This window comes from Mustelus asterias, chromosome 20 (assembly GCF_964213995.1).
Source record: "Mustelus asterias chromosome 20, sMusAst1.hap1.1, whole genome shotgun sequence".
NCBI lineage: Eukaryota > Metazoa > Chordata > Chondrichthyes > Carcharhiniformes > Triakidae > Mustelus > Mustelus asterias.
Window position 1 is genome coordinate 44412907 of NC_135820.1, and position 15124 is coordinate 44428030.

Sequence of the window (15124 nt, forward strand, 5' to 3'; positions counted from 1 at the left end):
AAGAGCTTGACTAGAAGCATGGTTAGTTTTGGAGCCCAAGTCTTCACAGCCAGGATATTGTTAGGCTCATAAGCTTTGCAGTATTCAGTGCACTCAGTTATTTCTTGAAAATCACTTGGAGTACATCCAGTTGGCTGAAGATTGGTTTTGATGATGGTGGGGTGCTTAGTAAAGGGTAAAAATGGATCATCAAATTGGCACTTCTGACTGTAGAAAGATTACAAATGTTTAAGCCTTGTTTTGTGTACTTTGCTATCGAGAATGGAAATGTTCATCAAGCCCCCTCCTATTAGTTTGTCCACCAACATTCACAACTGGATCTCACAGGATTACAGAACTTTAATCTGATTAATTGGTTGTTGGATCGCTTAGCCCTCTTAGAAGTTTGCTGCTTCCATTGTTTAGCATGCATGCCGTTCCTGTTGTTGCTTCACCTGGCAGGCATCTCATTTTTAGGTATGGCTGATGCTGCTTCTGGCATGTTCTACAATTAATTTAACCAGGATTGATTCCCTGGGCTGATGATAATGGTAGACTAAGGGATATGGTAACATGAATAGGAACAGAATAGGCAATTTAGTCCCTGGAGCCTACTTTTGCCATTCAGTATAATCATGGTTAATCTTCTATCTCAATTCTACTTTCCTGCATTCTCCCCATATCCCTTGATTCGCTGACAGAACAAAAATTGTCAATCTGAGTCTCGAATATATCCATCAATGGAACATCTGCAACCCCTTGGGGTGGACGATTCAAAAGATTCACAACTCTGAGTGAAGAAATTTCTCTTTATTTCAGTCTTAAATGATCTCAGTCCTGAGACTGTGCTCCCATGTTCTTGATTCCCCAGCCAGGCGAGAGAATCTGTGTCTATCCTGCCAAGCCTCTCATTCTTATAAAATGTATGAATATTGGCCCAATTTACTCAGCTTCTCATCATAGGGTAACCCTCTCATTGCAATAATCAATCTAGTGGACCTGGTTTACCAATTAATTATATACTTCCTTTGTTATAGAGAGCAAAACTACATACACAACTCCAAATGAAGTCTCATTAAAGCCATATACAATTGTAGAAAGATTCCAATCCTCTTGCAACAAAGACCAACATGCAATTTGTCTTCCTAATTGCTCCCTTGTATAAGTACATATGTGTTCCTTGTATAAGTACATATCAACATTTCAAAGTTTGACACCTTTTAAATATTCCAGTTCTTTTATTACTACCAAAATGAATAACTTCAGACTTTCCCACACCTTGTTATCCCCTCACTTAACCTCGCTTATATTACTTGAAGTTTTTTTTGCATCCTCATAGATCACATTACCACCTAACCATATCATCAGCAAACTTAGATACATTGCTCTTAGTCTCTTCTTCTAAATCATACTGTAAATAGCTGAGACCTCAGCACTGACCCTTGAGGCTCTCCACTAGTTACAGCCTGCTAACTTGAAAGTGCACTGTTTATCTCTGCTTTCTATCTGTTAACCAATCCTCCATCCCTCTTAATACATTACTTCCAACTCCATGAGCCCTTATCTTGCATATTAATCTTTTGTATGTCACCTTATGGAATGATTGTCTTTTATAAATCCATGTATACCACATGCTTTTGTTCCCCTTTATCTTACTAGTTACATCTTCAAAAAAAACATTTATCAAACACAGTTTCCCTTTGAAATCATCTTGACAATGTCTGATTATACTATAATTTTCTAAGCCTTTAAAGCTTCCGTAATGATAGATTCTGGCATTTTCCTGACAATTGATGCCAGGCTAACTGGTCTGGAAGTTCCTTGTTTGCCTTCTCCCTCCCTTTTTTGAAAAACACAGGTACATTTGCAACTTCCAGTCTTCTTTGAACAATTCTAGAATCCAAGAAATTTTGGAAAATCATAACCAGTGCATCTGCTACCTCTGCAGCTATCTTTTTTCAAACCCTATTAGGTCCTGAGGATTTTGTCAGCTTTTAGTCTCTCAAATTACTCAAATACTTTTTCTCTGCTGATATTAATTGCCATAAGTTCCTCAATCTTATTAGCCCTTGGTTACCTGCTATTTCTGAGGTGTTTTTTTTCTCTATAATTTCTTCTGTCTGTGCCTCCTAAGGGTCCAGTGTTTACTTTCGCTGCTTTCCTTTAAATATTCTTGTAAAAGTTCTTATTTGTTTGGACGTTTCTGACCAGTTTGTCTATTTTTTCCCTTTTAGCAACTTTTTGGTTGTACTTTGCTGATTTGCAATATTATAAGCCTCTTCTTTTAATCTAATGCTATCTTTAATTTGCCTCGTACCTTAGGTGGCATTGGATTTGGCCCCAACAGTAGTGCTTTTGTTATATTTGTCATAAGTTAGCCTGCCTTTTCAGCCATGGTGTGCTATACTTGCATTTGTAGGTCGCCTTATTTTTCACCCCACAAATGGGTGTTTTACTTACCAGTACCTTTTAACTGGTGCACGGGACCAAGCAAGCGTTAGAAATGTGTTGCAAAGATGTGGGGCAGTTTGAGCTGCTGACACAGAGCAGACCCCACATGATGAACGACAAAGATGGTTACCATGTATAGCCCGCTGCCGATGGTTCACTTTTATGCTCAACCCCTGTTTTTGGGGGGATTTCTTGATGCTTCCAAGGTCAACTTTAAGCTTTACGGTAATGTATTAGTGTCACAAGTAGGCGTATATTAGCACTGCAATGAAGTTGCTGTGACAATCCCCTAGTCGCCACACAACGGCGTCTGCTCGGGTACACTGAGGGAGAATTTAGTGTGCCCAATGCACCGAACCAGCATATCTTTAACTGTGGGAGAACATGCAGACTCAGACAGTGATCCAAGCCGGGGATCATACCTGGGTCCCTGGCGCTGAGAGGCAGCAGTGCAACCCACTGTGCCTCCCTTCTACACCGACATCTACAGTAAGCCATGGCTGAATCATTCATGCTGAATTTTTGTTTTATGATGGAATGTATTCTTGAACATTTTAAATTGTTTCTGAAAAATGTTTTGCACTGTTTTATGTGGACCATGAGGTTATAGGTTGTGGTGATATACAGTTCTATTGCTGATGGCCTCGGTGCCTCATGAAAGTTTTAAATGGTTAAATCTGTTTGGAATCTATTCTATTTTCAGTGACAGTGTCACACAACTCAATGGAGAGTATCCTTAGTGTTAATACATCAATGCTTCTGAGACAGATAGTGAAGAAGGGGTCAAGTAGACATTTGGTTGTATTTGTTGTTTCCCCACCTGATAGCTACGTCATTCAAGATTCTACTGTTTGAGCTTTTGCATTTGGGTTTAATGCTTAGCATCCCTCTCCTCATCTGAGCTTTCTGTTGTGTGCGTCCCATTTGTTACTGTGTGCAGGACATTCCAAATAGCTGCGCAGCCATGCATGTGCGTTCCCAAGAGAGAACATGGGAGAGGACCTATGATTGGACGAGCTGGAGCAGGAACATGCTCGTGGTACTACCAAGCCAATCCTGTTGTTGGACATTGAAGCCCTCCATCCAGAGTATATTCTGTGCCCTTGCCACCCTCAACGTGGAAGAATACCGATTCATTGCTTGCAGGAGGAGGATTGGTGATAATCAGCAGGATGTTTCCCAATCAATGCTTGTCCTGCTGCCTTTTGACTTTATGGAACCCAGGGTTGACATGACCATGCCTTCTGATCAGGGTTCAAAATACATGGAGGCAGTGGGCAAATTTGTCCTGCAAACCTCACCAATAGTTCCCAAAAATGAAAGAAGGGTGAAAAAAAAAATCAAGAAATGTCATGCCCGTGTATTTTGATTGGAGGAGCAGTGAGCGCATTAGACAGAATCTATTAGGAGCTGATCCTCCAATCTCAAATTCTGTCTCGTGCATGTTCCTGCTCCAGCTCTTCCAAGTTACAGGTCCTCTCCTATGTTCTCTCTCGGGAGCGCACGTGCATGGCTGCGCAGCTATTTGGAATGTCCCGCACATTATAACAAATGGGACGCACACAACAGGAAGCTCGGGTGAGGAGAGGGGTGCTAAGCATTAAACCCAAATGCAAAAGCTCAAACAGTTGGAGAGAAAGCAGGAAAAATGCAGCTGTGATTGGAGGAGTTTAGAGTGTGGAAAGAGAGAATCTAATTGGAGGATAAGCAAGAGTGTGGAAGAAGTGTAGCTTTGATTGGAGAAGCAGCAAGATGAAAGCAGAGAGGAGCAGATGTGTGCTTAAATGCGAAAGCTGGAAATGACCAGACAAGGTCTCCAAACTCCACAATAGACTAAACTTCAGAAGGTGAGAATGCTCCAACCCTCAAGGGTTGTGGGACTGGGGAAGAGACTCAGGGAAAATACCTCAGTAGTCGGTCAGCCTTTGAGAAGTTGGGGGGAGTTGGGGGGGGGGCAGGGTGAGAATGCTTGAACCAAATGAAAATGATGGAACCTGTGATTCCGGAGTGCTCAAGATTAGCCTTGTTCTGTTTCCATAGCAATCCCAGCTGGGGGCTTTGGTTGACTCCACTCTACATCTATAAATGTATCCAACTGCAGTGGCTGAGATAGATAAATTGTCCCAGACTGGTGACAGCACTGGGTCTCTGATGATCTGCTTTTGTTGTGCAGCCTTTACAGTTGACCGGTTTTTAGGGAGTTCAGTTGAAATTCGTTTTTGCAAAAACAAATGGCTTTATCCAAAAAGCACAACAACTTCAAGCTCTGAGTAATGAACCCAACAGAAACAAATTCCAGAAGTTGCCTTTGTTGTTCTATACATTGTTCTAGCTCTCAGACATTGTAGAACTGAACCAAACGATTGTCAGAAAACACGATCTATTTGTTCACTTGTTACTACTTATTCATGACAACCAAAAACGGTAAGCTTTATCAAGTAAGAATTGTTGAGTTGAATGAGACATCTGATTATGCTTTTATTTTGCATTCCTTTATGGAGGTACTGTAGGTAGGAGTGAGTAATTGTCTACTGCAGATTAGACTGTAGGCATTAGGAGAGGATGCAGAAACAATTCAAGTTCTTGGCATGAGGAACTTCATTTATTTGGACAGGTTGAAGAAGCAGGGGGCTGATCTCAAGATTAAAGGTGTCCAAAATGAAGGGGTGTCTGGACAGAGCAGATAGACCAAAACAGTTCCCATTGGTGGAGAGGATGAGAACCAAAAGGCACAGATTTAAGCCGTTTGGCAATAGACATAAGGAAAACATTTTATGCAGTGAGTAGTTAGGATTTTGAATACGCATTGTGATGAAGGTAGATTCAGTTGTGGTTTTCGAAAGGGAATGGCATCATTATTGGAAGACTTGGTTTGGGGAGGTGGGGGGGGGAATTATGTTGATGCCTGCTTCTGTAGATAGATGATCTGTAATAGATGATCTTCTCTAAAGAAAGGATGGGTTTTTACAAAATTCCAATAGTTTTCCAGATGATAGCTTTTAATTCCAAATTCATTTAACTAAATTTAACTCTGCTATGGTGGGATTTGACCTGGTCTCCCCATATTTTATTTATTCAGATCTCGGAATTACCAATCTAGTGACACAGCAAATGTACTACAGCAACCTTATTTCTGTCGGTAAATCATGATAATAAGTCGACAGAAAAATTATAGCAAAGTGGAAAGATCTATTTTGGCCATAAAATATGACCTAATAAAATTAGGCCGTAATTAACACAGCCTAGCAGATTATGCCTCCCATTTTGACTATGGGCAAGGGAGCATGCAGAAAATCAGACTGAATTTGTCTTGAGGTTTTCAAACTGCTAAAATCTCTTTGGACCTCTGTAATCTGAGGCTTTCTGTAGTTCTCAAATCCCTTCGGATCTTTCTTCTCTCTGCTTCAACAAACATGGTTTCAGACTCCTTTCTTAGATCCTAAACAGTTTAATTAGACCTCTCCTTTACAAACTATGTGAGCCAATTGACCAATTACTAGGGCACGCAATTGATCTTAATCTACAAAATTCCTAACTAAGAGAATATGTATAGATCTAGATACCTTATCAGCATTGTACTGGTTTTGACTAGTTCAGTAGTACAGTTTCATGCAGTTACAGGCAAATAAGCTAAGGTAAAAGCCTGCTTAGAATCAATACTTGAGGGTATAAGGCAAGAATTTGAGTACGTGGCCTGATTTGTTCATAAAATGCGATTTTTAAAACGTGAGGTTATTCATTTTGGAAGCAAAAACAAGAAGGCAGATACTCCCTGAATGGCTGTAAATTGGGGGAGGGTAGTGTGCAGCGGGGTCTGGGTGTCCTTGTGCATCAGTCGCTGAAGGTAAGCATGCAGATGCACAGACAGTAAAGGGGGCAAATGGCATGTTGGCCTTCATTGCGGGAGGATTCGAGTGCAGGAGCAGGGATGTGTTGCAATTATACAGGGCCTTGGTGAGACCAAATCTAGAATATTGTGTGCAGTTTTGGTCTCCTTTTCTGAAGAACGATGTTCTTGCTCTCGAGGGAGTGCAGCGAAGGTTTACCAGGCTGATTCCGGGGATGGCGGGACTGATGTACGAGGAAAGATTGACTAAGTTAGGATTGTTTTCGCTAGAGTTCAGATGAATATGGAGGGATTTCATAGAGACTTATAAAATTCTAACAGGCCTAGACAGGATAGATGCAGGGAGGATGTTCCCGATGGTGGGGGAGTCCAGAACCAGGGGTCGCAGTCTGAGGATTCGGTGTAGACCATTTAGGATGGAGGTGAGGAGACATTTCTTCACCCAGAGTGGTGAGCCTGTGAAATTCGTTACCAAGGAGATAGTTGATGCCAAAACATTGCGTGTATCCAAGAGGTGGCTAGATATAGCACTTGGGGTGAATGGGATCAAAGGTTATGGGGAGAAAGCAGGATTAAGCTATTGAGTTGGATGAGCAGCCATGATCTTAACGAATGGCGGAGCAGCCTCGAGGGGCCAAACGGCCTCCAACTGCTCCTATCTTTTATGTTTCTATGATTGTGGAGGACAAGGACATGGATGGAATAGATAAGATAGAAGCAGGGAGATTGTTTCCACTGGAGGATGAAACCAGAACTAGGGGGCATAGCCTTAAAATAAGGGGGAGCAGATTTAGGATTGAGTTAAGGAGAAACTTCTTCACCCAAAGGGTTGTGAATCTGTGAAATTCCCTGCCCAGTGAAGCAGTTGAGGCTATCTTGTACCATGTTTTGGGGCAAAGATAGATTTTTGAACAGTAAAGGATTTGAGGGTTATGATGAGGGAGTGGGTAAGTGGAGCTGAATCCACGAAAAGATCAGACATGATATATTGAATGGCGGAGCAGGCTCGAGGGGCTAAATAGCTTGCTCCTGCTCCTCGTTCTTGTGTTATGTTCTTAGGTTATGTTTTTCTCGCACATAATGACTTGTTTTTGTTCCATATCCCTTGATGCTTTTACCTAACACACATTTTTATCAGTCGCAGTCGTGGAGTTTTCAGTTGACGCAGCATGTGCAACCTTTGGGGAGCAAGTTCCGACTTTTTACTTTGCTTTTTGTAAAACACTGTTCACTGGTTTTAAGTGGCTTAGCTCTAATTTTAAGATTGTGTCCCCACTAAATAGGTTGAATACAGAGCAACTGTCATACGTCTTGATCATTTTAAAGCCCTCGATTAGATCACCCTTCAAATGTCTAAACTCAAGTGAATACTAGTCAAATTTATGTCGCCTTAATTTGCAGCATAAACCCTGATATTTGGTGAACCTACATGCCCCTTTATAATTTCCTGAGATTTGGTGTCCAAAACTGAATTCAGTGCTCCAGAACAAGGCTGTACACAACAGAGGCATTGTTACCTCGCTTTTGAATTACAATCCCTTTGAGACAAAGGATAACAATTATATTCATCTTTTTGATTAACCTGTATATCTGTACATAAAATTTCTGTGGTTTTTGTACATGGATACATTATTCACATGCTGCTCGAAATATAAAGAATAAATGCTGGCAATATTCAGCAGATCAGGGAGCATCTATGAAGAGAGAAACAGTTAATATTTTAAGTTGATGACTTTTCATCAGAACAACAGGATGAGAGATCATTGACGTAAAACTTTAACCCTGTTTCTCTTTCTACAGATGCTGCGTCGTGATCTGAGTATTCTCAGCATTTTCCACTGAGAAATTTACCAGAATTCTGCTCAATCTGCAAGCATGATCCCAAGTTTCCGGTTGCCTGTAATTTTAATTCACTATCTTGCTCTCTCGCTCACAATTCTAGCCTCAGCCTGCTGCAGTGTCCCAGTGAAGTTCAGCACAAGCTTGAGGAACAGCATCTCATCTTCCAGTTAGGCACTTTGCACCATTTTGACTCTAAACTGAGTTCAACAATTTCAGACCATGAACTCATTCCCCATTTTGATTCTTTTTTGTTTGCCATGTGCCACTTTGAATCTTGTTTATATATTTTTTGCCTTTAGGCAGAGCTTTTCATTATTCTGGCATTTACACTCAATCTGGACAATACTTTATCTCTTCATTATAACCATTTCCACTTCCTTGGCTTTTTGTCCCAGGACATCTTTGTTATTTAATCGCTCCCGCCCTCTACCCAATCTCCAACCTTCCCTTTAGTTCTTCCTCTCCCACCTGACTTTTCAATGACATTATGCTGATCCACATAAACATTTCTACCCTAGGATAAAAACGAATTACTGTGGATGCTGGACTCTGAAACAAAAACAGAAAATGCTGGAAAATCTCAACAGGTCTGACAGCTTCTGTGAGGAGAGAACAGGGTTAATGTTTAGAGTCTGGATGATCTGGATGCTGTCAGACCTGAGATTTTCCAGCAGTTTCTGTCTTTGCTACACTTCTACCCTACTTTTGTTCTAAAGGATGCCATATTTGACTCAAAACTTTAACCTCTGTTTCTCTCTACAGATACTGTCAGATGTGCAAAGTATTCCAGTGATTTCTGGTTTTATTTCAGATTTCCTTCATCTGTCGTATTTAGCTTTTAAATATTTGAATGCATTTGGTTTATTAAACAATAATGCTAAGCCATGCAACTTTTTATTTTGCAGACAATTTATGAAAACCGAATATACAGCCTTAAAATAGACTGTGGTCCTAGATATCCAGAGGTAGCTCCACATGTTAGATTTGTATCAAAAATAAATATGAATGGAGTAAATAGTTCCAATGGAACGGTAAGTTTATATTTGCCATCATAGACAGCTGTGTTTGTTTTTCAATGACTACATTACCTTAACTATTGTTTTTGATTTGGTATGCAAAACTGAATTCATTGCTACCATAGTAGTGGAGTGAATGCTGGTTGGTAGGTTTCTTTGGAATGGTTGGAGGATTTGACTCGTCATGTGGCTTAATTTTCATTAAGACGTTATCATTAAATTTTTCAGTATGAAGCAAACCATCATAAAAGTGAGTACTGTATTCGCTCGCTGGCTCAGCAAGTTGCAGAACCAGAGGCCATGAGCTTGTATGTTTTATTCTTGATCTCCACCCTTGAGCTTTTCTCCACCGGGGCCAGCATACTAGGATAGTACAGCAGAGGTCAACAGAATGGGTTAGGAAGAGGAAAATTAACCTAGGTTTTGAATTCGGTTTGCTAGTAAGCAGTCCTTCACCCCTAGATGAAGCTTGGCTACGTAGCAGTATTACGATCCACAAGACCATTTGGCTTATCGAGTCGATTATCATGTCAGCCTGCTGACGCGCACACAGGAATAGCAGTAGGCCATTCAACCCCTTCAGCCTGTTCCGACAGTCAATGGAGTCCCGGCTGATCTGCACCCTTAACTCTGTTTACTAATTTTTCATCCATATTGCTTGATGCCCTTACCTAACAAAAACTTATGGATCCTGGAACTGCACCCTTTTTAGAGGAGAGAATTCCAGATTGCTACTGCTCTTGAATGATTTTACACTTGAATAGAGACTGAAAGTGCCCGGATATCAATACAATTGTTTGCCAAAATGGAATCGGTCCTTTGAGAAGAATTGAGAAACATTGGGTAGCAAATTTTTTTGAAGAGTATGTGAAAAGTGTATTTAGTTTTTAAACATATTGTCAGTAAAAGCTATGTTTTACCTTGTTTTACATTTTGGTGATTGGCCATTTATTTATTATCTGTTTAATGCTGTTATACTACAAGCCTGGTTGACTGGGTACAAGATAAGAAGTCAAATGGCAACTGCATGGAGTTCTGCTTTGGAATGGTTATAGATTTGGCTCTGGAGCTGACTATTTTTGAAATTCATTTACCAGTCCAGTTTGGACTATACCACAAGGTGGAGCAATTCTAAATAGTGGAACACTATAACTGAAAAGATGCAGATGCCCTCCTCTTTCAGACTACAGACATGCCTTATTGCATACAAAAAGTTTTAATTCATCATTGTGCTCCAAGCATTTTATTTGGCTTTTTGTTTTTTTATTTTGTTAGCTTTACATAACTTCCACCAATAATGTGACATTATACATTTATTGTACCTGAATAAATGGAAATACTTCAAGCTCATATCTATTTTTATGTAATACTTTTTACAATAGTTATTTCCTATTGCATACCATGAACGTCAGTGTCAAATATTGGTTCTCTGAGCCTTGCTCATAATAAGGATCGAGTGTATATGTATAATCTATATTTATAGTATACGCAGAATAAGTACATGGAAATGTAATTGTTTGATGTGGGAAAGCCTTGGCCTGATCCACTTCTAAAACTATTTGCGTTTAAATCAAAAGTGAGCAAAAATACTCCAGCAGATATTTGTGTAATTTGTATTTGCGTCTTCTCCAGGTGGATCCAAAAAGCATATCAGTCCTAGCTAAATGGCAGAATTCATATAGTATCAAAGCCGTTCTGACGGAACTTCGGCGTCAAATGATGTGTAAAGAAAACGGAAAACTCGCTCAACCCCCAGAAGGACAAAGTTACAGCAATTAATCTGGAATTGTACCTCCCTCTATTCAAGCTTACTTCATTTTCCACTGTAGTATTTTTTTTCTAGGCGCATCTTGTAGATCTCAAAGTACTGGAAAAAAAATAATTCCCATTAAAAAGCAATTAATCTTAATACTGTAAATGTAAGCCAATACTAATTGTTTTTGTTGGACAAAAGTTGTATGATAACACAAATAATCTTGCGCGTAACCACTGTCTACACAGTAGAATCTTTGTTGTCAGGAATTATCTATTGAAATTAGTACTGTTGAGACCAGTGTGGCACATTTAGCTAAAGCTGTGAATATGCACATCACACAGACACTTGCTGCAGGTTTGGCCTTTAAATTATTGTCCCTTCGCAATAGTATTAAAGCTCAGGGCTATTTATTAGAGTCTAAACACAAAGGTTGGAACGATCAGTGCAGTATTGTTTTCTGGTCTTCATCTGCCAATGGGATTTATCTTGCTTTCAGAGCCAGTCTTTCCTTTGTGCTGTCTCTAGTAAATGCTGAACACGGCTGATGTATTTTGGACCACTAACCTTAGTTTGCTGTAATGTGGATGCAAGCTATGTGTATAACTATTTGGTGTGTCCAGGACCTTTTTGACATTCATGTTTGTACAAAGCCACATTTTAAAGCAGCGGGTATCACCACAACTCTTAAATCAACCATTGTTTCCATTAAAAGCCTATTTTGTTGAAAAATGTTTAAGATATTAGATGTATGGATATAACAGTCTCGGAAATTAAAGAATTTAACATAACTTAATGGTATTCTATTAATAGCCTTTTATTGTGTCAGCCTGATTATGAAATGTTAAAATTGTGCATTATGGGTAATACATGGATTATATTTAGGCTAAATTGTAAGTACAATAACTTTGACCTGATCTAAAGTACAAGAACATATAAAATGCAAGCCAGAAAAAACATTCACTTGATAAATTTGTCACAAACCTTTGCATGTACTTTTACTTTAGAGAACTGAATGCTAATAACTTGTACTGCACTTGAGACAATTGTAGTAGAAATAAGGCATTTAAAATATTTTTTGGATATTGTCCGGGCTGTTTTGTATCTGTTGAAAGTTTATCTACGTTAGCCATGGAATTGTTTAAATTAGGATATTCCTGTGCATCAAGACAATACAGTGAGTTAGAACGATGTTTTGTGTCTCTGGGGCTTCAGCAATCCAACTGATAGGCTAAACCTCTGCTACAATGGTTCAATGTAAAATAATTATGTAAAATCACAATCTGTTTCTCAATGGGCATGAATCCACAGCCTGAGCTGCTTTTGATTAGATACTAATTGGTAATCTCACTTTTTTTTTAAAAAAGTTCATGGGAGAGATTGCAAATGTTGCAATAGCTCTTCAGAAAGTTTACTCCTAAAATTGGGTTGGAGCGTTTTTTTTAGTTTTCTTGGATTCAGCATGGTTGCATTTCCTATGATACCAATTGAATTTTCTGTTGCCCAACGTCTCAGTAAATGATGATTAAACCCAAAGATTGTAACTGAATCCTTACTGGGTAATACTGAAATGTATTGTGCTACCAAAACTTTACAAATAGAACTGGTGTTTGCTCCTATCAGGTGGAGACTGTCTTTGGGCGAGCTACTAATTTTATTTTGCATGAGGCAGATGAATGAACAATAAAAAGTGACAGTTAAATGCGAATTTACCTATCCCAGTAATAGATGCAACTCTTTTTCTAATCATGGATGCAGATATCAAAATGTAGACCTGATTGCCTGCAGAATATTTTTGCCTGTTACTGCTTATCAGCTGACTGAAACAAGATGTAGACTGTCTTCCAGATGAAACGGGCTTCCCATAGAAACAAAATATACTGTTTGAAGTATGTGAAAAACAAGATAATAAATGATTATATATTTCATGCTTACAAAGATCAAAAACCAATTCATCATTGTTGAATGGCAATCAAGCATTTGAAGGTGACAAATATGTAATTGCCCCTTGGTTGATTAATCAATTAACATTATATACAGCTGTGTGTGGGCTACAGCAATGTGTACCAGCCAACTTGTGTAGCCTTTTTGACCCTGGGTATTATGTCCTTGCAGTTCAAACAGGCTGTATTTGCTGCTAGCATTGGATGGTAAATAGTGGAAACATATTCTAATAGAGAACAGACAAAAGTTACTTAAAATGTTTTCTGAAACGGGAATATTTCTCCAGCCAGAACTAATTTAAAATGCCACTTAGGAATAAGAGTCCGCTATTCATTTCCTCAAACTTGTCCTACCATTCAGTTAGATAGTGGCTGGCCTGTACCCTCAATATTCTCTGTCAAACGCTGTTTTGAAATTTTTAATTGACATAACTGCAACAATTTTTTGGAGGCGTGGTGGGGGTAGGGAAATGTGCCAGGCTTAGTTCTTCTGTTAATCTTTATTTGATCAGTCATGTTTTAGATCAGTATTATAACTGATTCAAACAAATGAAAGTATATCATAGTTTTGAGATTATTTATTGGTGTTGTTGTTTCTTGATTCCATACTCTAAATTTTCACAATCTGTTCTGCTCTCCCTGTTTCTTACCCTGCCTGAATGCTGAGAGATCTGACCCAGTCTACTTATGCAGTACCGTGGGCGATGTATTCTCCTTTAATTAACTGCATTTTTGGTTCATTTTAATTTGAAAATCTGTAAATAAATTCTATTTATCTTAATCTTGTCATAAAACATGAAATACAAAAAACTAAAGTCAAAATGATTTCAATCTTTAATTCAAGGAAGTGGAAGATTTTTTAAAAGCACAAAAGCACCAAAGAATTTTTTTAAATGAATTCCAGTATTGCTAGTGAATGAAGCTTCTCTGTCCTTAAAATTAGGATGGAATGTGTGAAGGCAGGGAGAGAAATGGGAGTTGATTAAATATCATTTAAAAGCCAACATAGACACCCATAACTCTGGTTTAATCCTAGTCCATATATTTGGCAGATTTTAGTTAGCATAACAGTAGGATTGCTACAATTGTCTAGGGCTCTGGAATAATTTTCTTTTTAGTCGCATAGTTCTGATTTCTTGCTGTTTTATGAATACATAATTTCACCTAATCAGCCAAAGTGTGATGCTGGAATTTTCATAATACAGGCATAATGCCAAAGTTTAACAGCAGAGTTTAATGCATCAGGTGTGTTGAACAGGAAGTGTGCGATTTATGCACTATTTTAATACATCAACTTGCAGGTATCTTGTGGTAAGTTGGAGCCTACGCTACTTTACAACAAGGGTGTTTTACTATGTAACTCAGGTTGTACTTTTATTGGAACTGTTGTTTTGGTGACAGAAGAAGTCATTATTATTACATATTTTGGAGTTTTGACTTTTTTGAGATTGTGTTTTGTGATTCAATTTTTCTGTAACAGCACTCGGGCAAGAAACATTGAGAGTAAAGGTGCCCTGTCATTTGGCAGCACTGGAAAGCATAAAGTAAGAGTAGCAAGCAAAAAGATTCTGTTTTTATACCTACAACTCCTTTTATTTCTACCACTATCTCAACATTACCACATGGCTGCTTTAAAAAACGAGATAAATTTTTAAAATGGTTCATACATTGTCTTAAAAATTATCAAGCAACATAGGTAGCAATTGTTTCTTTTCCTCAGTACAGACTCATGTCAGGTAACTAATAACTAAATATAAGTTTCTCTATAATTTCCAGCAATGTCCCTTTGCATATCGCATATCTATTTTATTTAGTAAGCACACTTGTCAACACGAGTAATGGATATCATTTTTCTGATTAGCTCGAGCTCAACAAATGACTAAGTATGAAGTTAATTACCAGCAAGAAGTGTGATTGGAATTTTATTTCATAATTTAAAGTTTTTATTTTGCTTTACACAAAATATCTGCATTATCTTTGTGCATTACTTGCTGCTGGGTGCTGTTAAACGTCCTTTCGCAGATACACTTGCAGGTTCAGCATGGGAATTCCTTTGGACATTCCAGCTGCAATGATGGATTTGGAGGTAGGGGGGTGGGGGTGTAATTGCAACTCTGGTACATAATACCCACATTTCTCAAGCTGAATCTTCAAAACCTATGTACAGCTACGTGCGAATGTCAGGAGAGACCTGTCTACTTTCTACACTAAACTGGAATCTACCATGATACTTCATTTCCATAAACTTGACTTCCAGATAAGATCCGGCAAAGGCATAATTCTATTTACATCT

General features: G+C 38.7%; 1 protein-coding gene across 2 annotated transcripts in view; it reads left to right on the plus strand.

Annotated features, from left to right (window-relative positions):
* Positions 1-14277, plus strand: part of LOC144508495 (ubiquitin-conjugating enzyme E2 variant 1-like) — a 41670-nt gene extending 27393 nt beyond the window's left edge. For both annotated transcript variants that reach the window (XM_078236463.1, XM_078236462.1), the window contains 2 exons: positions 9025-9150; positions 10768-14277. In XM_078236463.1, coding sequence (XP_078092589.1) covers positions 9025-9150; positions 10768-10914 — 273 coding nt within the window. In that variant the 3' untranslated portion in view covers positions 10915-14277. The remainder of the gene's footprint in view (positions 1-9024; positions 9151-10767) is intronic.
* The last annotated feature ends 847 nt before the right edge of the window (positions 14278-15124 follow it).